General features: G+C 39.7%; 1 protein-coding gene across 1 annotated transcript in view; it reads right to left on the bottom strand.

Moving 5' to 3' along the window:
* Positions 1-15,222: 15,222 nt before the first annotated feature.
* The window catches only part of TINAG (tubulointerstitial nephritis antigen), a 411,273-nt gene continuing 400,931 nt past the window's right edge, over positions 15,223-25,564 (bottom strand). The window contains exon 11 of the mRNA XM_053710395.1: positions 15,223-16,522. Within this exon, the coding sequence (XP_053566370.1) occupies positions 16,406-16,522 (117 nt within the window). The 3' untranslated portion in view covers positions 15,223-16,405. The remainder of the gene's footprint in view (positions 16,523-25,564) is intronic.

The raw sequence follows: 25,564 nt of genomic DNA, 5'->3' as shown, positions 1-25,564 counted from the left end.
TGTTAGGTATAGACTTTTCCCTCAGGAATCAATGGGATATCGGGCAGCAGGGAACATGAGCTTTCGCAGCTGTCAGACTCCCATTGATTCCTAGGGCGGGGGATTGAAAACCAGGTACGCTGGGCTGGAAAAGTGGCGAGCGTAGCTGGTAGTTCTTTGATAACTTCCAAAAGTAGTCAGATTGTGCTGAACTTGCGTTCGGAACATCTGGAGTGACGTAACCATCGATCTGTGTCAGACTGAGTCAGGCGGATCGTATGTTACGTCACTAAATTCTCCTTTTGCCGGTCTCTAGCCTTTGATAACTAAGGCGAATCAGGCTTACCACAAATACGCTGTGAAATTCCGGCATATTTGCGGTTGACAGCTTGATAAATAGAGGCCTCAGTCTGTACTATATCTTAGAAAAATGCCCAAAACTCCTCTTTAATGTCACCAACACTAAACTATTTCTGCTGCCACCACTTTAAGATTATTATATGGGAAATCCTAAGAAAAATCAGACTAACAGATAAAAATCCCAAAAAACTATTTAGCATAAATCCATATAAATGCAAAACAGATTGAGAAGCAGTCTGCCAGGAACGAACAGCAGCATCAATAGCTTGTTCTATGGCCGGTTGCCACCTGGTAGTAGCTTCTATTTGCCCAATTGTGCTTTTCACAGAGGAAAACTTTCCTGTAGTATATCAGTCTGATCCCGCCGACATGGTCAGTCCAGCCCCGAAATACCAGGCAATTCTCCTCTGAACAAGGAACATGACAACCCCAGACGATCGTTTCAGCCTCCTTTGGGCCTCGTCAGTGAGGTGCAGCCATATCCCTCTAAGCACATTGGGCAAGGAGTCCACGTTTGGTTTCCCCCATCACCCATAGGGAGAGTATCCCCAGGGTCATATTTACATATGCAAAACAGATTGAGAAGCAGTCTGCCAGGAATGAACAGCAGCATCAATAGCTTGTTCTATGGCCCGGTTGCCACCTGGTAGTAGCTTCTTTCTGCCCAATTGTGCTTTTCACAGAGGAAAACTTTCCTGTAGTATATCAGTTTGATCCCGCCAACATGGTCAGTCCAGCCCCGAAATACCAGGCAATTCTCCTCTGAACAAGGAACATGACAACCCCAGACGATTGTTTTGGCCTCCTTTGGGCCTCGTCAGTGAGGTGCAGCCATATCCCTCTAAGCACATTGGGCAAGGAGTCCACGTCTGGTTTCCCCCCGTCACCCATAGGGAGACTATCCCCAGGGTCATATTTACATATGCAAAATAGATTGAGAAGCAGTCTGCCAGGAATGAACAGCAAACTTTTGTGTAGTAAATCAGTCTGATCCTGCCGACATGGTCAGTCCAGCCCCAAAATACCAGGCAATTCTCCTGTTTTGCATATGTAAATATGACCCTGGGGATAGTTTCCCTAAGGGTGATGGGGGAAACCAGACGTGGACTCCTTGCCCAATGTGCTTAGAGGGATATGGCTGCACCTCACTGACGAGGCCCAAAGGAGGCTGAAACGATTGTCTGGGGTTGTCATGTTCCTTGTTCAGAGGAGAATTGCCTGGTATTTCGGGGCTCAACTGACCATGTCAGCGGGATCAGACTGATATACTACAGGAAAGTTTTTCTCTGTGAAAAGCACAATTGGGCAGAAAGAAGCTACTACCAGGTGGCAACCGGGCCATAGAACAAGCTATTGATGCTGCTGTTCGTTCCTGGCAGACTGCTTCACATTCTGTTTTGCATATGTAAATATGACCCTGGGGACAGTCTCCCTAAGGGTGATGGGGGAAACCAGACGTGCACTCCTTGCCCAATGTGCTTAGAGGGATATGGCTGCACCTCACTGACGAGGCCCAAAGGAGGCTGAAACGATCGTCTGGGGTTGTCATGTTCCTTGTTCAGAGGAGAATTGCCTGGTATTTCGGGGCTGAACTGAACATGTCGGCGGGATCAGACTGATTTACTACAGGAAAGTTTTCCTCTGTGAAAAGCACAATTGGGCAGAAAGAGGCTACTACCAGGTGGCAACCGGGCCATAGAACAAGCTATTGATACTGCTGTTTGTTCCTGGCAGACTTCTTCTCATTCTGTTTTGCATATGTAAATATGACCCTGGGGATAGTCTCCCTAAGGGTGATGGGGGAAACCAGACGTGGACTCCTTGCCCAATGTGCTTAGAGGGATATGGCTGCACCTCACTGACGAAGCCCAAAGGAGGCCGCAACGATCGTCTGGGGTTGTCATGTTCCTTGTTCAGAGGAGAATTGCCTGGTATTTCAGGGCTGAACTGAACATGTCGGCAGGATCAGACTGATATACTACAGGAAAGTTTTCCTCAGTGAAAAGCACAATTGGGCAGATAGAAGCTACTATCAGGTGGCAACCGGGCCATAGAACAAGCTATTGATGCTGCTGTTCATTCCTGGCAGAATGCTGCTCATTCTGTTTTGCATATGTAAATATGACCCTGGGGATAGTCTCCCTAAGGGTGATGGGGGAAACCAGACGTGGACTCCTTGCCCAATGTGCTTAGAGAGATATGGCTACACCTCACTGACGAGGCCCAATGAAGGCCAAAACGATCAGCTGAGGTTGCTTCTCGGGTCTTTGGCTTGGATTAAGTTCAGTTTTCTGTGCTTGGTCTTGGCTGAAAGATTTGTTGCCTGGAGACCTGCTCCTTCGGCCTGGTGTCCTTTCCCTTTGGGGTTTGGACTCCTGCTGCTATTGGGGGGGTGGCTACTCCTTAGGCGTAGAGCAACTGGGTAGTAGGGCCATCCCCTTGGCCTTGTGGCATCGTCCCTGGACTTCAGCCACATGCTGCTTTTGGGGGGGCGCTCTGAAATCCAGCCTAAATAGGCAATAGGGCAAATATGGCTACCAATGTGCAAAATGTTCCCCATACACTTCGGGTGTTGATTTCTGAGGACTTTTCGAGAGAAGATTGGTTTGGCTCATGTCCAGCAGGTGGTTTTGGAGGGTGTTTTGAAGATGCCAAGAGCAAGTTTGCATTGTGTTCAGTCATTCCCTTCAAGAGGGATTTTTGATGTGGCTTTCACCGATGAGCATTATTTACAGACCTGCTATCAATGGACTATTGATATGGCTGCTGCTCCAGAGTTGGTTGGCATGAAATGTGTTGCCTGTGTGCAGAGGGAGAGAAGAATCCCGGTGACAGTACATATGTACAACCCTTGGGTCACTGATGTGGAAATTCGTCTGTTTCTTTGTCGCTACTTTGATGATGTTCAAGGAGGTAGCAAGCTGAAGAATCAGTTTGGGACTTTCAATGGAAATCGCAGGTTCTGGGTGCGGTTTGTGCCAGATGAATTAGGTATTGGTGGAAAGAAGCACCCTCCACAGACTTTTGCCATTGGTGAAAATAGAGGTCTCCTATACTATGATGACATGCCTCTTTTTTGCCGTAGTTGCAACCTGCTTGGTCACATTGCTGAAAATTGCCCAGGTGCCAGATGTCGAAATTGCGGTGAGGAGGATCATCTTGTTGCCCACTGTACTAAACGCCGGATCTGTGACCTGTGTGGTTCTTCAAGTCATCTGTGCAGGATGTGTCCTTTGAAGATGTTTCAGGGGCTTGATAGAGTGAAGCCTTCCTATGCTGATGTTGCAAAAAAAACATCTTCAGTTGCAGTTGAGCCATCTGTGAATGAGGAGGAGGTCTCTGATGAGGCATTGAACTCTATATTACCTCTTTTGTGTAAGAAATCTGCAGTTGGGGTCCCTGTCGGAGAGGTGTCTGATGTTCCTGTGGTGGTTCCTGTGGCTGAGAAGGTAGAGGAAGCCCAATCTCATCTTCAGGAGGTGGATCTTGCTACATCTAATGTGATAGCTGCTTTAGATGTTCTTGAAGCCCTGCTGCCCAATTCTGTGGATGATACTGTTGCTGTTCCTGGGACAGAGAATTTTTCCTTCACTGAGTCATCTTGTGATGCTGCTCCTGATGCTGTTCTTGGTGAAGGGGAGAACATTGATTGGTCTGCTGTTGTGTCCTCTAGTTCTGAGGAGGATATGGACACTGAAGGGAAAAAATCGGCCTCCAAGCGAAATATAGATGCGGATTCTGATGGATGGGAGAGTCCTGATTTGAATCTTCCAGTAGTTAAGGTTGCAGATCCAGATACTACAAGTGATGCTGACTCTTTAATTTCAGAGTTTCCTTCTGTCTCTACTAAAGACGTTCCTTCTGACTCAAGCCAGTGTATAGGTGACTTTTCCCATGCCTCTTCTGTTGGTTATCTAGATAAAAGAGATGTGAACCAACTTGCTGAAGTTACTGGTTATGAGGCTGGCATAGGGGAGCCTAGGAGGTCTGAACGTCACAGAGGCAGATTTCAAGGATCTCCTTTGAGTCCTAAGAAAAAGAAAGGAAAGAAGAAGTCCTGATGTTATTTCTTTTTTTTTGTTTTTCTTTAATTTATTTTTGTGATGTTTCTGACCATTTCTTCCCTTAATGTCAGGTGTATGACAACTATAGCAAGGAGAGCTGCAATTTTTAAATTATTATCTGTATGTTCTGCTAATATTTTTTGTTTGCAGGAATGTGGTCTCTCTTAACATCCTTAATGAGCTGACTGGGAATATGGTCCTAAAGTATGGTCTTGTTCTTCTGATAGGAATCGGGGGGTGGGAGTTTTGTTTAAGGGGTTTAGTTTTTCTATCCTTAATGTAGTTCATATTGTCCCAGGTTGGGTACTTTTGGTTAATTTTAGTTTTTGTGGGACTGTTTTTCGTTTGTTTAATGTATATGCTTCTCCAAATAGGGTAGAACGTTTGCTTAATTTTGAAACTTTAAAGTTTTTTCTGCCAGGTCGAGAGCCAACTTTTTTGGTTGGGGATTTTAATTGTATTATTAAGAATGGGGACAGAGAGGGTGGGAGTGATTGTAGGGTGGATAGCTCAGGGAAGTTTTTACTTGATTTGCTTAAATCTTTCGGTTTGAAGGATGCCTTCGGGTCTGTTTCTTTTTCAGGGGAGGGTTTTACTTTCTTTAGTGATAGTGGTGGGATAAAATCTCAAATTGATTTTTGTTTTTTATCTAAATTTTTATGTGTTGATGATTTTTCTTTAACGGATCATGCCCTTTTGATGTGTAAGGTGAATTGTGATTTGAAGATCAAGTATGGTAAGGGTGTTTGGAAACTGAATGTGGATTTGTTAGAAGATGAGAATTTTAAGCGTCAGTTTGTTTGGATGTATGAAAGGTGGCGTGAAAAAAAATGTGATTTTAGTAATGTGCTTATGTGGTGGGAATGGTTGAAGGTGGAAATAAAGAGGTTTTTTATTAAGAAAGGCTGTGAGAAAGCTAGAATGGAAAGGGAGTTGTATGATAAATGGTATCTGAGCTTGTTGTATTTGTATGAATTGAGAAATTGTGGTATTGATGTGCATGAGGAAATTGCTGAAGCAAGAAAGATCATTAAAAAGTGTATGCATGAAAAAGGAAAGAAAATTGTTTTTATGGCAAGACTAGAGAAAATGGAAAAGGATGAGTCTTGTAGTAAATATTTTTTAAGAAAGCTTTTGAAGGAAAGATTGGTTTTGTTAGTGTTTTTGATGAGGTTGAGTGTGAAATTAATGGTACGGATGGTGTTTTGCGTGAAGTTCATGAGTTTTACAGTGAGCTGTATAAAGAAAAAACAAGAGATGTTTTATTGGAAAATGAGTTGTTGGAAAACATTGAGGTTAAGTTGGTAAAATATGATAATGATTTGTTAGAAAGGGATCTAAGTTTGGATGAGATTGCAGAGGTTGTTAGGAGTTTTAAGAATGTTTTTGGAATTTGATTGGGATTGATATGTTGGATGTTTGTAAGTTTGTTTTTAGAATGAATGTTTTGCCTGATTCAATGAGGAAAGGTTTAATTGTTTTGTTATTTAAAAAGGGTGATAAGAGAGATTTGAGGAATTGGAGGCCGATTACGTTGTTGAATGTTGATTATAAGGTTATTGCAAAGGTGTTGGCAAATAGAATGCGTGGAGTGATTGGTAAGGTTGTGGGTGAAGAGCAAGTGTGTGCTGTTCCTGGGCGTCAGATTTCTGAAAGTTTGTTGTTACTACGTGATGTACTGTGGTATGTGAGGGAGAGGATGAGGTCTGTTGCTGTTGCTATTATGGATTTTGAAAAAGCGTATGATAGGGTAGTGCATGATTTTATGTTTCATGTTTTAGAACGTTTAGGTTTTTCTGGTAAGATTATTGGATGGTTTAAATGTTTGTATAGTGATATTGTGAGTCAAGTCCAGGTTAATGGTTTTTTGACTGAGGAATTTTATATTAAATCTGGAGTGTGGCAAGGATGTCCTTTGTCTCCTGTCTTATTTGTATGTGTTATTGAGCCATTATTAACTAGTTTGAGGAAGGATAAATTAGTTAGAGGTGTGAGTGTTCCTGGTAGTAATGGAAGGTGTTTAAAAGTGATTGGGTATATGGATGATGTGAGTGTGGTATGTGAGACTCAGGCTGGTTTGAGGAGGGTGAAAACTTTAGTTGAATGTTTTTGTATGGCAAGTGGTTTCAGAGTTAATTGGAATAAGTGTAAAGTTAAAGTTTTTGGTAATGATAGGGAGATTGATTCCTGTGGATGGCCTGTGACTGAAGGTGCAATTGAGGTGTTGGGTGTGAAATTTGATGTGGATTTGAAAGGCTTGGAAAGTTGGGAGAATTTTTTTGATAAAGTGAGTAGAAAACTTCAGCTTTGGTCTTTAAGGACTTTATCTTTGGAAGGAAAAATGTTAGTTATTAAATCGTTTTTGATCCCTATTATGTTATATTTGGCGTTAGTTTTTCCGCCACCTGAGAGTATTTTTCGGAGAATTTTGAGAGTGTTGTTTTCTTTTTTCTGGAGTTCTGGTATGGAGCGTTTGAAAAGAGATGTTGTTGTTAAGAGTAAGAATGTTGGTGGTAAGGGTTTTCCAAATGTGGAGAGATTTTTGGCTGTGAAATATGTTAGTAGGTGTGTGGTTCTGAGTGGTAAGGATTGCATGGCTGGTTGTATGGTAAAGTATGCTTGTGGAAATGTTTTAAGACGATATGGTTTATTTGAGATTGATAGAAAGAAACCGGTATGTTTTGCTGTTCCGTGGTTTTATGTAAGGGTGTAATGTTGGATTAAAAAATATGGTTTGGAGAATGTTAGTAGGGAGATGTGGTGTGCAAACAGAATGGTGTTGAAAATGTTGGAGAAGAAGGAAGGTCTTGAGTTGATTGCTGGTTTGAATGAAAATGAATGTGTGTTGGTATGGAAAAATGTGTATAATAAGTATTTGATGAATAGGCAGAAAGATATTAGTTAGATGAGTGTGCATAAGTGTTTACCAACAAGGGATTTTCAGAGAATGCATCATTTAGTGGCTTCAGAAGTGTGTCCTAGAGATGGTTGTTTTCAAAGTGAGAGTGTTATTCATTTGTTTTGGAATTGTGAGTATGCTAGGGATGTTTGGAGAAGTTTGAAAAGGATGATTAAGGGTTTGACTGGAGTGCAGTTTTTTACTTTTAATATGATGATGTATGGTTTGTGTGGAAGTGGTGTGGAAAAGGAGAAAGCAAGATTGATATGGTTGTTGGCATGTTGTGTGAAGGAGGTGTTGTGGGATGTGCGTAATATTTTGATTTTTAAGAAAGAGGTAGTTACTGTAGGTAATTGTGTGGGTATGATCCGTGGGAAGTTGTTTTTGTATTTTTCTTTTGATAGGAGGCGATATGGGGAATTAGATTCTGAAGGCATCTTGAAGACAAAGAAGTGGAAGGATTGGATTATTTAGTTTTTTTTTTTTTTTTTTTCCTCCAGTTTGTTTTTGTCTGTATTTGAAATATGTTTAATTTTATTTTGTGTGATTATTTAAGTTTAATGTTTGATTTTTGATTTTTTTCTGATGACAAAAATTTGTGTCAATATTTCAGTTTTGTAACAAGAGATATTTTGTTTGCATTTGTTATTATGATTTTATTTTGTATATATGCATATATGATTATTTTTCTAATAAAAGAATTACGAAACGATCATCTGGGGTTGTCATGTTCCTTGTTCAGAGGAGAATTGCCTGGTATTTTGGGGCTGAATTGACCATGTCGACAGGATCAGACTGATATACTACAGGAAAGTTTTCCTCAGTGAAAAGCACAATTGGGCAGAAAGAAGCTACTACCAGGTGGCAACCGGGCCATAGAACAAGCTATTGATGCTGCTGTTTGTTCCTGGCAGACTGCTTCTCAATCTGTTTTGCATATGTAAATATGACCCTGGGGATAGTCTCCCTAAGGGTGATGGGGAAACCAGACGTGGACTCCTTGCCCAATGTGCTTAGAGGGATATGGCTGCACCTCACTGATGAGGCCAAAAGGAGGCAGAAACGATCGTCTGGGGTTGCCATGTTCCTTGTTCAGAGGAGAATTGCCTGGTATTTCAGGGCTGAACTGACCATATCAGCGGGATCAGACTGATATACTACAGGAAAGTTTTCCTCTGTGAAAAGCACAATTGGGCAGAAAGAAGCTACTACCAGGTGGCAACCGGGCCATAGAACAAGCTATTGATGCTGCTGTTCGTTCCTGGCAGACTGCTTCTCATTCTGTTTTGCATATGTAAATATGACCCTGGGGATAGTCTCCCTAAGGGTGATGAGGGAAACCAGACGTGGACTCCTTGCCCAATGTGCTTAGAGGGTTATGGCTGCACCTCACTGACGAGTCCCAAAGGAGGCCGAAACGATCGTCTGGGGTTGTCATGTTCCTTGTTCAGAGGAGAATTGCCTGGTATTTCGGGGCTGAACTGACCATGTCGGCGGGATCAGACTGATATACTACAGGAAAGTTTTCCTCTCTGAAAAGCACAATTGGGCAGAAAGAAACTACTACCAGGTGGAAACCGGGCCATAGAACAAGCTATTGATGCTGCTGTTCATTCCTGGCAGACTGCTTCTCATTCTGTTTTGCATATGTAAATATGACCCTGGGGATAGTCTCCCTAAGGGTGATGGGGGAAACCAGACGTGGACTCCTTGCCCAATGTGCTTAGAGGGATATGGCTGCACCTCACTGAAGAGGCATAAAAGCAGGCCGAAACGATCATCTGGGGTTGTGATGTTCCTTGTTCAGAGGAGAATTGCCTGGTATTTCGGGGCTGAACTGACCATGTCGGGGGGATCAGACTGATATACTACAGGAAAGTTTTCCTCTGTGAAAAGCACAATTGGGCAGAAAGAAGCTACTACCAGGTTGAAACCGGGCCATAGAACAAGCTATTGTTGCTACTGTTCATTCCTGGCAGACTGCTTCTCATTCTGTTTTGCATATGTAAATCCATATTAAAAAAAGCACAGTACTGTTTTTTCCAGTCTCTTCAGTAAAGTAGTTAAAAAATTAGACAAAGGCAAACATTTAATAAAGGAACACTGAACAAAAGAGAGTCACAATGCATTTATATAAAAAAGAGATAACAATTACATAAAGCAACAGTTCTTTAAATAAGAAGGAGAAATATGACCGAACCTGCAATTTTACCAAAAGAACAGCTTCTGTTCCAGGGAGAAAGAAAGTCCTTGAGGGCCTCACTGGTGTCCATTAGAGGGGAATTAATGTTTAAGCTGAACCATTTAGCCCTTAAGGGTGATGCTGTGCACTTAGCTATGTCTCCATTTGAAAATCAGTGGGACCCCTCCCTTTAATACTTATTGGCTTTGGGATCCTGGTGGGACTTTTTAAAGTAAAACTGCCTTAAATAGTAAAATAAATGAAAATGCTTATTTAAAAAAAATAAAAATGACAAAAAAGCAGAGGTATGGCAATATTGTTCTATCCCTTTCCTACCATCCTGACTAAGCTGAATACCTCTTCCAAGTTGCAGGGAGAGGTGATCAGTGTAAATATTAAGCTTCCTATCATTAAGCACTTTTAGCCGATCTCCTTCACTTACATATTCACACCAAGGCAATTGCTCACCCTTACATACAAACTTAGAGGTACTTTCCTATCATTACACTATGCTCTCTCCCATCCTTACATATACTGCACACTCACCCATAAGCAGATATCCAGGCACTCTCACAAGCTTATGCACACCCCAGGCATTAGCATATCCTTCCACAATATGTCAATTACTCATCTAGCCTTTTTCTCATGTTTAGTGGAATTTTATATTACTTAAGGGGTGCACTTTTGTAGGGTTGAATTTAATCTGCATCATTGGGTCTAAAGGGGTTTAAGCCTTAATAACTTAAAGATGCCTTTTTTTGGTCAGTAATGAAAACAGCTTTCATGGGCAGACCCATGGCATGTTGCCTATTAAAAGGTTTTGCTCATGGGCATCCATAAGGGGGAGTAAGGGGGGCTATAGCGAATCATGTCTGCCGCACATCGATAAATGCCAACAGTGTATGCTGTCGGCATTTATCATTGCACCAGCAGTTCACCAGAACTGCCCCCTGCAGATTCACAGCCAATGGGGTGCTAGCAGGGGGTGTCAATCCACCTGATCATATTCAATTGCGCTGATTGCTGTCCGCCACCTCAGAGGTGGTGGACGAGTTAAGGAGCAGTGGTCTTAGGACTGCTGCTTCTTGACTTCTGCTTCAGTCGGAACTGAAGTGGAGGGGGTCAGAATTACTATCCACTGTTTCATAAATAGACCCCCTTGAGTACAAACCTCAGTACAAAAAGACAATTCACTTTTTTCCTCTCAGTAATGTGCTATTGCAGTTTTGGACTCTAATTCCCAGCATGCATTGTACAGTGGTGGGGAGTTCCATTTGCATATGCAAATTTTAATAATTTTAAACTATTTTTTTTATTTTGTTTTTCAATCATTGTTTAAGAAAACACAATTTTCCTATTTGGGTAGATTTTCCATGAGAAGAACTTGGCCACATGTTATATCATCTTCTTTAACTGGAATTTCATAGTTCTCATATTGTAAATTGTGAAATAATTATGTTATGAGGATTAAAAATATTCAAATAGTTCCAATCCTTAATGTAGAGAACTTTGCTGAATTTCTACTGCTGTAAGAAAATTGCAACTGAAGGTTCTAGATATTGTAAAACACAATTTACACAATTGCTAAACACCATTTGTAGATGTTGATGTTGTGCTTTCTGGTATTATTTGCTACAGATCTAGTTAGCTACCGATGATATCATGTTATAAAAACATAAACATATGTAATTTTATGTGTCAAAACTGCCATTTTCCCACTTTATCAAGTATAAAATGGTCTCAAAAACCTGTAGAAAAGTTACAAGAAATTGGATCACATTGAACAGGACTGCCCTATGTTAAGTATATGTTGTTTTACCCGCAAACTAATGGAAGAATTAATAAGTTAATTAAAGGGAAAATCTACACCAGAATTTGTATTGTTTTAAAAGATAGATAATCCCTTTATTACCCATTCCCCAGTTTTGCATAACCAACACAGTTATATTAATTTACTTTTAACCTCTGTGATTATCTTGTATCTAAGCCTCTGCAAACTGCCCCTTTATTTAAATTCTTTTGACAGACTTGCAGTTTAGCCAATCAGTGCCTGCTCCCAGATAACTTCACGTGCACGAGCACAGTGTTATCTATACGTAAAACATGAACTAAAACCCTCTAGTGGTGAAAAACTGTTAAAATGCATTCTGAAAAGAGGTGGCCTTCAAGGTCTAAGAAATTAGCATATGAACCTCCTAGGTTAAGCTTTCAACTAAGAATACCAAAAGAACAAAGCAAAATTGGTGATAAAAGTAAATCGGAAAATTGTTTAAAATTACATGCCCTATCTGAATCATGAAAGTTTATTTTGGCCTAGACTGTCCCTTTAAAAGCATAAGCATACTCAGATTAAAGGGAATATTAAAACAATTTTTTGGCATCTAAATAAGTTTTTTTAAAATAAGCCTTATAAAAAGTGAATTATCTTGAATGAATTATGACAACACTAACCGCACACACATTTTTGAAGATCATAAAAGAAAATAGATACTAAAGCATTTATGTTTTAGGAGAAAAAAACAGATATGATTGTCATACAAAGGGCACCTTGATGCTACACATGTTTCCTAGATAATACAGAAATGTATCTGGGGTATTATAAATTTCAAAAAGCACGTTCATGGATTTGAAGTGCTTATAGGACATCCAGAGGGCTATTCACTTATTGAAGAGGTAACATGGCTATATGCTCCTTACAAAGTCAGCATTAAAATATATTAACAATTTGTGCTGTATACTAATGTCTGTGTGAAGAAGGAAGGACTTAAAATCTCTCCATCAGTGTTTTTTTCATATTAATTTCCTAGGTCTCCTTAAAAAAATCATATTGATGAAAATGTTTTCATTCTGTAAACATAGTAATGATAATACACCACATACTAATATTCATAGCATACTAATCTATAAGGACTTTGTCTTATGATCCAGCTATTATATCAAGCAACAAAGTAAAATAAATAACAATATATTAAAAAGTTGAGTACTTTATTAATTTAGCTATATCAAATTATACTTTAAATTAATTTTATTGTTAACTAGTTCCAAATAAAATCAAAAAATCAAAAATAAAAATAAAAAAAAAAGACCATTTAGGTTACTTTCACCTAGATTATGAGTTTTGCGTAAGAAGCTGTGCGGTGCTAACGAGCAGTTTATGCTCACCGCTCACTTACAGACATTGCTGGTATTACGGGTTTTTACAAACCAGACAAGAAGTGAACGTTGAGCAAAATTTTACTCATTACCACACTCCAATACCAGCTCTGCTTACGTTAGCGGTGAGCTGGTTGTGTGTGCTCGTGCACTATTTCCCCATAGGAATCAACGGGGAGAGCGTCTGAAAAAAAGTCTAACACCTGCAAAAAAGCAGCATAAAAATCAGTAACGCAGCCCCATTGATTCCTATGGGGAAATAAAATTTATGTTTATACCTAACACCCTAACATGAACCCTGAGTATAAACACCCCTAATCTTACACTTATTAACCCCTAATCTGCCGCCCTCAACGTCACCGACACCTACATTATTCTTATTAACTCCTAATCTGCTGCTCCGGACACCGCTGCCACCTACATTATATTTATTAACCCCTAATCTGCCTCCCCCAATGTCGCTGCCACCTACCTACCCTTATTAACCCCTAATCTGCAGCCCCCAACATCGCCGCCACCTACATTATATTTATTAACCCCTAATCTGCCGCCCCCAATGTCGACGCCACCTACCTACACTTATTAACCCATAATCTGCTGCCCCAACATCGTCGCCACCTACATTATATTTATTAACCCCTAATCTGCCACACCCAACGTTGCCGCCACTATTCTAAATTTATTAACTCCTAAACCTAAGTCTAACCCTAACCCCCCTAACTTAAATATAATTGAAATAAATCTAAATAAAATTCCTATCATTAACTAAATTATTCCTATTTTAAACTAAATACTTACCTATAAAATAAACCCTAAGCTAGCTACAATATAACTAATAGTTACATTGTAGCTAGCTAAGGTTTTATTTTTATTTTACAGGCAAGTTTGTATTTATTTTAACTAGGTAGAATAGTTACTAAATAGTTATTAACTATTTAATAACTACCTAGCTAAAATAAATACAAATTGACCTGTAAAATAAAACTTTACCTAAGTTACACTAACACCTAAAACTACACTATAATTAAATTAATTCCCTAAATTTAATACAATTAAATACAATTACATAAAATTAGCTAAAGTACAAAAACACCCCACTAAATTACAGAAAATAATAAACAAATTACAAGATGTTTAAACTAATTACACCTAATCTAATCCCCCTAACAAAGTAAAAAAGCCCCCAAAATAAAAAAAACCCTACCCTACACTAAATTACAAATAGCCCTTAAAAGGGCCTTTTGCGGGGCATTGCCCCAAAGTAATCAGTTCTTTTACCTGTAAAAAAAATTACAAATCCCCCCAACATCTAAACCCACCACCCACACAACCAACCCTACTCTAAAACCCACCCAATATCCCCTTAAAAAACGTAACACTAACCCCTTGAAGATCACCTTACCGCGAGAAGTCTTCATCCAACCGGGCCGAAGTCCTCAACAAAGCCTGGAGAAGTCTTCATCCAAGGCAGGCGAAGTGGTCCTCCAGATGGGCAGAAGTCTTAATCCAGAAGGCATGTTCTATCTTCATTCATCCGACGCGGAGCGGGTCCATCTTCAAGACATCCGACGTGGAGCATCCTCTTCATCGACAGCTAACACTGAATGAAGGTTCCTTTAAATGACGTCATCCAAGATGGCATCTCTTCAATTCTGATTGGCTGATATAATTCTATCAGCCAATCGGAATTAAGGTAGAAAAAATCCTATTAGAATTGAAGTTCAATCATATTGGCTAATCCAATCAGTCAATAGGATTGAGCTGGCATTCTATTGGCTGATTGGAACAGCCAATAGAATGTCAGCTCAATCCTATTGGCTGTTTGGATCAGCCAATAGGATTGAACTTAAATCCTATTGGCTGATTGCATTATTCTACCTTAATTCCGATTGGCTAATAGAATTCTATCAGCCAATCAGAATTGAAGGGATGCCATCTTGGATGACATCATTTAAAGGAACCTTCATTCAGTGTTAGGACGTCGATGAAGAGGATGCTCCACGTCGGATGTCTTGAAGATGGACCCGCTCCGCGCCGGATGGATGAAGATAGAAGATGCCGTCTGGATGAAGACTTCTGCCCGTCTGGAGGACCACTTCGCCCGGCTTGGATGAAGACTTATCCCGGCTTTGTTGAGGACTTCGGCCCGGTTGGATGAAGACTTCTCCCGGTAAGGGGATCTTCAAGGGGTTAGTGTTAGGTTTTTTTAAGGGGGTATTGGGTGGGTTTTAGAGTAGGGTTGGTTGTGTGGGTGGTGGGTTTTAATGTTGGGGGGATTTGTAATTTTTTTTACAGGTGATTACTTTGGGGAAATGCCCCACAAAAGGCCCTTTTAAGGGCTATTTGTAATTTAGTGTAGGGTAGGTCTTTTTTATTTTCAGGGGGGCTTTTTTATTTTGTTAGGGGGATTAGATTTGGTGTAATTAGTTTAAAAATCTTTTAATTTGTTTATTATTTTCTGTAATTTAGTGTTTGCTTTTTTTGTACTTTAGCTAATTTTAAATAGGAATAATTTAGTTAATGATAGTAATTTTTATTTAGATTTCTTTTAATTATATTTAAGTTAAGGGGGGTTAGAGTTAGGGTTAGACTTAGATTTAGGGGTTAATAACTTTAGTACAGTGGCGGCGATGTTAGGGACGGCAGATTAGGGGTTACTAATATTTAACTAATGTTTGCGAGATGGGAGTGCAGCAGTTTAGGGGTTAATATATTTATTATAGTGGTGGCGATGTCTGGTTCAGCAGATTAGGGGTTAAACAATTTTTTTAGCGTTTGCGATGCGGGAGGGCCTCGGTTTAGGGGTTAATAGGTAGTTTATGGGTGTTAGTGTACTTTTAAGCACTTTAGTTAAGAGTTTTACAACGCCGTAGCATAAAACTCTTAAAGGGACAGTCTACACCAGAATTTTTATTGTTTTAAAAGATAGATAATCCCTTTATTACCCATTCCCCAGTTTTGCATAACCAACACAGTTATAATAATATGCTTTTAACCTCTGTGATTATCTTGTATCTAAACCTCTGCAAACTGCCCCTTTTTTCAGTTCTTTTGACAGACTTGCATTCTAGCCAATCAGTGCCTGCTCCCAGATAACTTCACATGCACAAGCACAGTGTTATCTATATGAAATACGTGAACTAACACCTTCTAGTGGTGAAAAACTGTTAAAATGCAATCTGAAAGAGGTGGGCTTCAAGGTCTAAGAAATTAGCATATGAACCTCCTAGGTTAAGCTTTCAACTAAGAATACCAAGAGAACAAAGCAAAATTGGTGATAAAAGTAAATTGGAAAATTGTTTAAAATTACATGCTCTATCTGAATCATGAAAGTTTATTTTGGCCTAGACTGTCCATTTAACTACTGACTTTAAAATGCGGTACCAGTCTTGACAGGAGAGGGTCTACCGCTCACTTTTTAGCAGACTCGTAATACCGGCGCTATGCAAGTCTCCCATTGAAAAAAGAGGATACGCAATTTACGTAAGTGGATTTGCGGTATTTCCAAGTCTGGCCAAAAACGTGAGCTGTGAGCCTGTACCTTCAAGACTCATAATACCAGTGGACGTTAAAAAGCAGCGTTAGGACCGGCTAACGCTGCTTTCTAGCCTAACGCAAAACTCGTAATCTAGCAGTTCAGTTTTTATAGAGTGCTGTGTTTAGAAAGAAAGCAAACTGCTTTTAACAGCACTTGTTAAAAATTACACTGGAAGTTTATTAATTAAATAAATCTAAGTAATATTATTACACATCACATTCATATGAAGTCTAAATATGACACCATGCTGCTATTATTATGTTTTCAATCCCAGATTCATTTTCTCCACGCAATATTCTGAAATATCCATTCTCTCCCCAGGAATTTCCCCAGGAATTTGCTGCAATCTGAAAATGAAAAAAAAGAATTAGGAAATAATCTTCAAATATATAAAGATGAATTGTTGGCTATTTAAAGGAACATTAAACACCTTGAAATTGAAATATAAAATGTTGAATTATGTGCAGCAGAAAGAAATGCAATTTACTTTCATTATTATTTTTGTCCCTTTTGTGTGTTTTTTTTTAAACATTTTGGGTATTCTAACATTTTGGCTAATCCTAATACATATCTGTACCTAAATTCCCACCAATAAGGAGGATTACATAAAGAACTGCAAATCAGTACAATTTTTGTTAACAAAGTATTGTAGTAGATTACAATATTTTTTTTGGTTGATAATGATTTCGGAATTTCGTCTGGTATCTATATCATTAATATCCTGATTTTGTAATCTCAAAAACAAAATGCATATTAATTATTAATGAGAAAATAAAATGCCAATAGTTATGTAATTACATCAGAGGTTATAATGCCTGCATTGTGATTATTTACTTTTAGTAATAATACATATGGTAATAGGTGACGTGTGCAATTAGTGTATTGTGCGCCAAAGCCATAGAGATATATAGGTATTATCAGTATAATGGGCATCCATGTTTGTTGGGTTATTGATTTGGCTAATTTTTATTAGTGTAAAAGTGCTTGTTAATGTTTTTTAACTTTTAATCGACTGAGCAAAATGAGTCTTTATTAAAACGGTTTTATTTCAGAACTTCATGTCACACACAGAATAGGAATATTGAACAGATATTCAAATTAAATAATAAACTAGATGTTTATTTATTTTCTCATTTTTATCTATAAATTTGCTAAACATGATAAATGCAGAGCATGATAATAATAGAGCATGTGAAATCCTTTTAAGTATCTTATTAGAATTGTATTTGTATTTATTGTACTATTTGTATATTTTGTATTTAATGTTTTCTTAACAACACAGTTAATTTACTTTATTATAAACTAGGCGATAAGCCTGCCCAGAGAGCAGTCTATGTTTTAAAAAAATACAAACCCCAAAGCTTAAGTTACAAAAAATAAAAAAAGTAAAATTACAGAAAAAATAAACAAATCTATCCAAAATAAAAAAATTAAACCTAAACTAATACCCCTATAAAAATAAAAAATACCCCCCAAAATAAAAACACCCCCTAATCTAATACTAAACTAATAATAGCCCTTAATATTGCTTTTTGTAGGGAATTGTCCTACCTTAAACATCTATTTTACCTCTAAAAAATACTAAGTGCCCCTAATATTAAAAAAACCTCACCCACCAAACCTACCCATTGCCCCTAAAGGTCCATTTGTCCTAAAAAGGGCATTCAGCTCTTTTTCACTGCCCTTAAAAGGGCATTCAGCCAATAAGAGTTTTCATCCAATGTGAAAATGTCAGCCAATAGGAATGCAAGATACCCTAATAAATATGGGGTGCCTTGCATTCAATCTTCAGTATGCGGTAGACGATCGCATGAAGAGGAGCCTCCACGCTGCCGAGGAGCACCACCGAGGATAGCCACATCTGGGAAGACCGCTCTGCACCTCCGTTTCGTGCCACCTTCGCTGTGGATGAAGATAGAAGATGATGGACCCACCTGGAAGAAGACCTTCTCCGCCGGACTTCAGGAACCGTGAGTACATATTTGGGGCTTAGTGTTTGTCTTTTTTATTTTTTGGGGTTTGTTTTTTTAAGTTAGGGTATTTGGGCAATTGAAAAAGAGCTGAATGCCCTTTTAAGGGCAGTGAAAAAGAGCTGAATGCCTTTTTAAGGGCAATGCCCATTCAAATGCCTCTTTAGGGGCAATGGGTAGTCTAGGTTTTTTAGTGTTATGTTTTTTTATTTTGGGGGGTTTGGTGGGTGGGGGGTTTTACTGTTTAACTTAAGTCAATGCCCTACAAAAAGCTCTTTTAAGGGCTATTGGTATTTTATTCTTAGATTAGGGAGTGTTTTTATTTTGGAGGGCTTTTGTATTTTCAAAAGGATTAGGTTTATTTATATTGGATAATGGGGTTTAATATTTTCTGTAATGTTAGCCTTTTTATTTTGTGTAATTTTAGATTACTTTAATTAGGGGGCATATTAATTAATTTAGTTATTTGCATTGTGGGGCTTGGCGATTTAGGATTTAATAAGTAAATTAGGTTTAATGCATTGTGGGGACTTGGCAGATTAGTGGTTAATATGTTAATTACGTATATTGCTTTGGTGATGGATGGCGGTTTAGGGGTTAATAAATGAATTACTTAATTAGTGATGTGGGCGAATGGCGGATTAGGGGTTAATAGATGTATGAGGTAGTTTGCAATGGGTTAATCATTTTATTATGTAGTTGTTTTGTTTTTTCTTAATACTTCGTGTGGGCGGTTATTTTTCTTGCCTTAATACATCGTACGGGCAGTTAGTTTTTTTTTTTGTAATGCTCCATTTGCCTTTGCTGCATTCTGGTGGATTCCAAAAATGGCCAGGGTGGTCAAAAGAATCCACCTGCGGTGGATTCTTTCACCAGCCTGCCATTTTCAGATTCTTTTACCTCCCTGCCATTTTCGGAATCCACCGGGATGCAAATTCGCTGCACCCAGGTGAATTATTGTTGCTGCACGCGTAGCCAACATTCTTTTGGCTGCCTCGCACAGCCAACATTCCTTTGAGGATGCGTGCGCAACTGGCGACAAACACGATTATAGTATAGTTGCTGGATTCAATGTTATATTTATAATTTGAGATTATTATGAATTGTAAACAAATACCATGTGAAGCTACACACTCTCCTTTAAAAAATATATTAAAAACAATACCTTGACAATTCTTAACATATATCAATATGTGTGTGTGTGTGTGTGTGTGTGTGTGTGTGTGTGTGTGTGTGTGTGTGTGTGTGTGTGTGTGTGTGTGTGTGTGTGTGTGTGTGTGTAATTTGCAATAAATTAACCAACATGAGCAAGTTCAACTTTTTGTATATATTTAAATTGACTGTCCCACATACAATTCTGAAAATCACAAGGCAGCAGGAAGAATCTACCATTACTTTGCAATTAAATAACAAAAGAGAGACTAGTATTTTTCTATTACTTTTGTTAAGCATGGGGTGATGGAAAGCAACATTAATTTCCGTAAGTATAAATGGGAACCCAACTCACAATATAATCTCTTACTTGCAAAAAATGAAGATATAGAACTATGATAAAATATTTCAATAGAATTGTATGTAAGTAAGAAAAATATTTCTTGAATATTTGTTCAGGGATTAATGGTATTTTTAAAATGCTCTGAATTATTTTGCATGAAAACAGACGTAAATTATTCATAAAGCTTTTTCTGTAACTGAATTACTAAATTACTAAGAAATAATCTTATAATTTTAAGAAGATATATATTAAAGGGGAAATAAAAAAAGTATAAGTAGCATCAACATTTTTTTTAAACTGTTCTGTCAACAAACACAAAATGCTAAATTAACTTGGGCTTTGCTGTGACTGCACTGAATGTGTATGTTTGTGTAGCTTAAAGGGACATGAAACCCAATTTTTTTTTTCTTTTATGATTTAGAAAGAGCATGCAATTTTAAACAACTTTCTAATTTACTTCTATTATCTAATTTGCTTTATTCTCTTGATATACTGTGCTGAAAAGCATATCTAGATATGCTCAGTAGCTGCTGATTGGTTGCTGTACATATATGCCTCATATGATTGGCTCACCCATGTGCATTGCTATTTCTTCAACAGAGGATAGCTAAATAATGAAGCAAACTAGATAATAGAAGTAAAACAAAATGTATGCTTACCTGATAAATTTCTTTCTCTTGTGGTGTATCCAGTCCACGGGTTCATCCATTACTTGTGGGATATTCTCCTTCCCAATAGGAAGTTGCAAGAGCTGTCTATATAGCTCCTCCCCTAACCCCCACCTCCAGTCATTCGACCGAAGACAAGTAAGAAAAATGAGAAACTATAGGGTGCAGTGGTGACTGTAGTTTTAAAAATAAAAACACCTGCCTTAAAGTGACAGGGCGGGCCGTGGACTGGATACACCACAAGAGAAAGAAATTTATCAGGTAAGCATAAATTTTGTTTTCTCTTGTAAGGTGTATCCAGTCCACGGGTTCATCCATTACTTGTGGGATACCAATACCAAAGCTTTAGGACACGGATGAAGGGAGGGACAAGGCAGGAACTTAAACGGAAGGCACCACTGCCTGTAAGACCTTTCTCCCGAAAATAGCCTCCGAGGAAGCAAAAGTATCAAATTTGTAGAGTTTAGAAAAAGTATGAAGCAAAGACCAAGTCGCCACCTTACAAATCTGTTCAACAGAGGCCTCATGTTTAAAAGCCCTTGTGGAAGCTACCGCTCTAGTACAATGAGCTGTAATTCTTTCAAGAGGCTGCTGGCCAGCAGTCTCATAAGCTAAACAGATTATGCTTCTCAGCCAAAAAGAAAGAGAAGTTGCCGAAGCCTTTTGGCCTCTCCTCTTTCCAGAATAGACAACAAAAATGCAGATGTTTGATGAAAATCCTTAGTAGCTTGCAAATAAAACTTTAAAGCACGAACCACGTCAAGATTGTGTAACAGACGTTCCTTCTTTGAAGAAGGATTAGGACACAGTGACGGAACAACAATTTCCTGATTGATATTCTTATTAGATACCACCTTAGGAAGAAACCCAGGTTTGGTACGCAAAACTACCTTATCTGCATGGAAGATCAGATAAGGGGAATGACACTGTAAGGCAGATAACTCTGAAACTCTTAGAGCCGAAGAGATAGCTACTAGGAACAGAACTTTCCAAGATAAAAGCTTGATATCTATGGAATGCAAAGGTTCAAACCGAACCCCTTGAAGAACTTTAAGATCTAAATTTCAACTCCATGGTGGAGCAACAGGTTTAAACACAGGCCTGATTCTAACCAAAGCCTGACAAAACGCCTGAACGTCTGGAACATCAGCCAGGCGCTTGTGCAAAATAATAGACAGAGCAGAAATCTGTCCCTTTAAGGAACTAGCCGATAATCCCTTTTCCAATCCTTCTTGGAAAAAAGATAATATCCTAGGAATCCTGACCTTACTCCACGAGTAACCCTTGGATTCACACCAATGAAAATATTTACACCATATCTTATGATAGATTTTCCTGGTGACAGGCTTTCGAGCCTGAATCAAGGTATCAATGACCGACTCTGAGAAACCACATTTTGATAAAATCAAGCATTCAATCTCCAAGCAGGCAGACGCAGAGAAATTAGATTTGGATGTTTGAATGGACCTTGGAGTAGAAGGTCCTGCCTCAGCGGCAGAGGCCATGGTGGAAAGAATGACATGTCCACCAGATCTGCATACCAAGTCCTGCGTGGCCACGCAGGTACTATCAAAATCACTGAAGCTCTATCCTGCTTGATCTTGGCAATCAGATGAGGGAGGAGAGGAAATGGTGGAAACACATAAGCCAGGCTGAAGGACCAGGGCACTGCAAGAGCATCTATCAGCATTGCCTGGGGATCCCTTGACCTGGACCGTAACGAGGAAGCTTGGCATTCTGACGAGATCCCATCAGATCCAGTTCTGGTTTGCCCCATAGTTGAATCAGCTGGGCAAATACCTCCAGATGGAGCTCCCACTCCCCCGGATGAAAAGTCTGCCGACTTAGAAAGTCCGCCTCCCAGTTCTCTACTCCTGGGATATGGATAGCTGAGAGATGGCAAGAGTGAACCTCTGCCCAAAGAATTATCGTGGAAACCTCCATCATTGCCAGGGGACTCCTTGTTCCCCCCTGATGGTTGATATAGGCTACAGTTGTGATATTGTCCGACTGAAATCTGATGAATCTGACCGCAGCTAGTTGAGGCATTGAATATCGCTCTTAGCTCCAGAATGTTTATCGGAAGGAGGGCCTCATCCTGTGTCCACAAACGCTGAGCCTTCAGGGAATTCCAGACTGCGCCCCAGCCCAGAAGGCTGGCATCTGTCGTCAATATAGTCCACTCTGGCCTGCAGACACTCATTCCCCTGGACAGATGGACCCGAGATAACCTCCAGAGAAGAGAATCTCTGGTCTCTTGATCCAGATTTAACAGAGGAGACAAATCTGTGTAGTCCCCATCCCACTGATTGAGCATGCAAAGTTGCAGTCGTCTGTCCATTGCCACTACCATCAGGCCGATCATTTCCATACACAGAGCCACTGATGGCCGAGAAGTGGAATGAAGAGCAAGGCAAGAAGTTAGAAGCTTTGATATCCTGACCTCTGTCAGAAAATTTTTCATTTCTACTGAATCTATCAGAGTTCCTAGGAAGGAAACTCTTGTGAAAGGGGAGAGTGAACTCTTTTCTCTGTTCACCTTCCACCCGTGAGACCTCAGAAAGGACAGAACAATGTCCGTATGGGACTTGGCAATTTGAAAAGTCGACACCTGGATCAGGATGTCGTCTAAGTAAGGAGCCACCAGTAGAGACCCTAGAACCTTCGTAAAGTTTCTTGGCGCCGTGGCTAAACCGAAGGGAAGAGCCACAAACTGGTAATGCCTGTCTAGGAAGGCAAACCTGAGGAACTGATGAGGATCTCTGTGAATCGGAATGTGGAGATAAGCATCCGTTAAGTCCACGGTAGTAATATATTGACCCTTCTGGATCATAGGGAGGATGGTTTGGATTTTCTCCATCTTGAAAGATGGGACCCTGAGAAATTTGTTTAGGATCTTGAGATCCAAGATTGGTCTGAACGTTCCCTCTTTTTTGGGAACTAGAAACAGGTTTAAATAGAAACCCTGCCCCTGTTCCTCCCTTGGAACTGGGTGGATCACTCCCATAACCAGTAGGTCTTGAACACAACATAAGAATGCCTCTCTCTTTATCTGGTTTGCAGATAGTTGTGAGAGGTGAAATCTCCCCTTTGGAGATGAACGCTTGAATTCCAGAAGATATCCCTGGGAAACAATCTCTAGTGCCCAGGGATCCTGGACGTCTCTTGCCCAAGCCTGAGCGAAGAGAGAAAGTCTGCCTCTACTAGATCCAGTCCCGGATCGGGGGCTACTCCTTCATGCTGTCTTAGAGGCAGCAGCAGGTTTTTTGGCCTGCTTCCCCTTGTTCCAAGCCTGGTTAGGCCTCCAGGCTGGTTTGGACTGGGCGAAATTTCCCTCTTGTTTTGCATTAGAGGAAGCTGAAGCTGCGCCACTCTTGAAGTTTTGAAAGGAACGAAAATTATTCTGTTTGGTCCTTAACTTATTGGACCTATCCTGAGGAAGGGCGTGACTTTTTCCTCCAGTAATATCAGAAATTATCATCTTCAGACCAGGCCTGAATAGGGTCTGTCCATTGAAGGGGATGTTAAGAAGCTTAGACTTTGAAGTAACATCTGCTGACCAGGACTTAAACCATAGCGCCCTACGCGCCAGAATGGCAAAACTTGAATTCTTAGCCGTTAGCCTGGTTAAATGAAAAACGGCATCAGAGATAAAGGAATTAGCTAACTTAAAGGGACAGTAAACCTTAAAAATAATGTTATATAATTCTGCACATAGTGCAGCATTATATAACATTATTTAAGTGCTATAGTTCTAATAGCCTTTTTTCTCTTTAAATATGTAAAAATTACGGCGCTTTTACAGACCCGCTCTCTGCTCTCTGCTGAGTGGGTCTGTAATATTTAGTCAGCGCATCGGGCCAGCTGTATAGTCACAGCCCGGCCCGACCGCACCATAGCACTAAGTGCAGCTCACTCCTGTCACAGGAGCGAGCTGCACTTAGTCTTATGGCGCGGTCGGGCTGGGCTGTGACTATACAGCTGGCCCGATGCGCTGACTAAATATTACAGACCCGCTCAGCAGAGAGCAGAGAGTGGGTCTGTAAAAGCGCCGTAATTTTTACATATTTAAAGAGAAAAAAGGCTATTAGAACTATAGCACTTAAATAATGTTATATAAATCTGCACTATGTGCAGAATTATATAACATTATTTTTAAGGTTTACTGTCCCTTTAAGAGCTTTAATCCTGTCTAAAATATCATCTAACGGGGTCTCCATCTGTAGAGCCTCCTCAAGAGACTCGAACCAAAAAGCAGCTGCAGCAGTAAATGGGGCAATGCATGCAAGAGGCTGGAGAATAAAACCTTGATGTATAAAAATTTTCTTAAGGAGACCCTCCAATTTTTTATCCATAGGATCTAGAAAAGCACAACTGTCCTCGACGGGGATAGTTGTACACTTAGCTAGGGTAGAGACTGCTCCCTCCACCTTAGGGACCATCTGCCACAAGTCCCGAATGGCGGCATCTATGGGAAACATCTTTTTAAAAGCAGGAGAGGGAGAGAACAGCACACCTGGTCTATCCCATTCCTTAGTAATAATTTCCGAAAACCTCTTAGGGACTTGAAAAACATCAGTGTAAACAGGCACTGCAAAGTATTTGTCCATCTTACACAATTTCTCTGGAACTACAATGGGTTCACAGTCATCCAGAGTCGCTAAAACCTCCCTAAGCAATAAGCTGAGATGTTCGAGCTTAAATTTAAACGCTGTCATTTCAGAATCAGACTGAAGCAACGCCTTCCCTGAATCTGAAATGTCACCCACAGATAGAAGCTCTCCTGCCTCGGCTTCTGAGTATTGTGAGGGTATATCGGACACAGGTATTAAAGCATCAGAAAGCTCTGTATGTGTTCTAGCCCCAGAGCTGTCTCGCTTTCCTTGTGACCCTGGCAGTTTGGACAATACCTCTGAGAGGGTAGCATTCATAACTGCCACCATGTCCTGTAAGGTAAAAGAATTAGACGTGCTAGATGTACTTGGTGTCAATTGAGCGGGAGTTATAGGTTCTGACACATGAGGAGAGCTAGATGGCATAATTTCCCTTTTTTCAGTCAGAGAATCCTTTGGAGAAAAATCTTTAAGCGCCATAATATGGTCTTTATAGTTTATAGAAATTTCAGTACATTTGGTACACATTCTAAGAGGGGGTTCCACAATGGCTTCCAAACATATTGAACAAGGAGTTTCCTCTATGTCAGACATGTTTAACAGACTAGTAATGAGACAAGCAAGCTTGGAAAACACTTTAATA

This window comes from Bombina bombina, chromosome 4 (genome assembly GCF_027579735.1).
Source record: "Bombina bombina isolate aBomBom1 chromosome 4, aBomBom1.pri, whole genome shotgun sequence".
In the NCBI taxonomy this organism is placed as follows: domain Eukaryota; kingdom Metazoa; phylum Chordata; class Amphibia; order Anura; family Bombinatoridae; genus Bombina; species Bombina bombina.
Note: the sequence above shows the minus strand (reverse complement) of the source record. Positions and strands in the feature narration are given on the sequence as shown.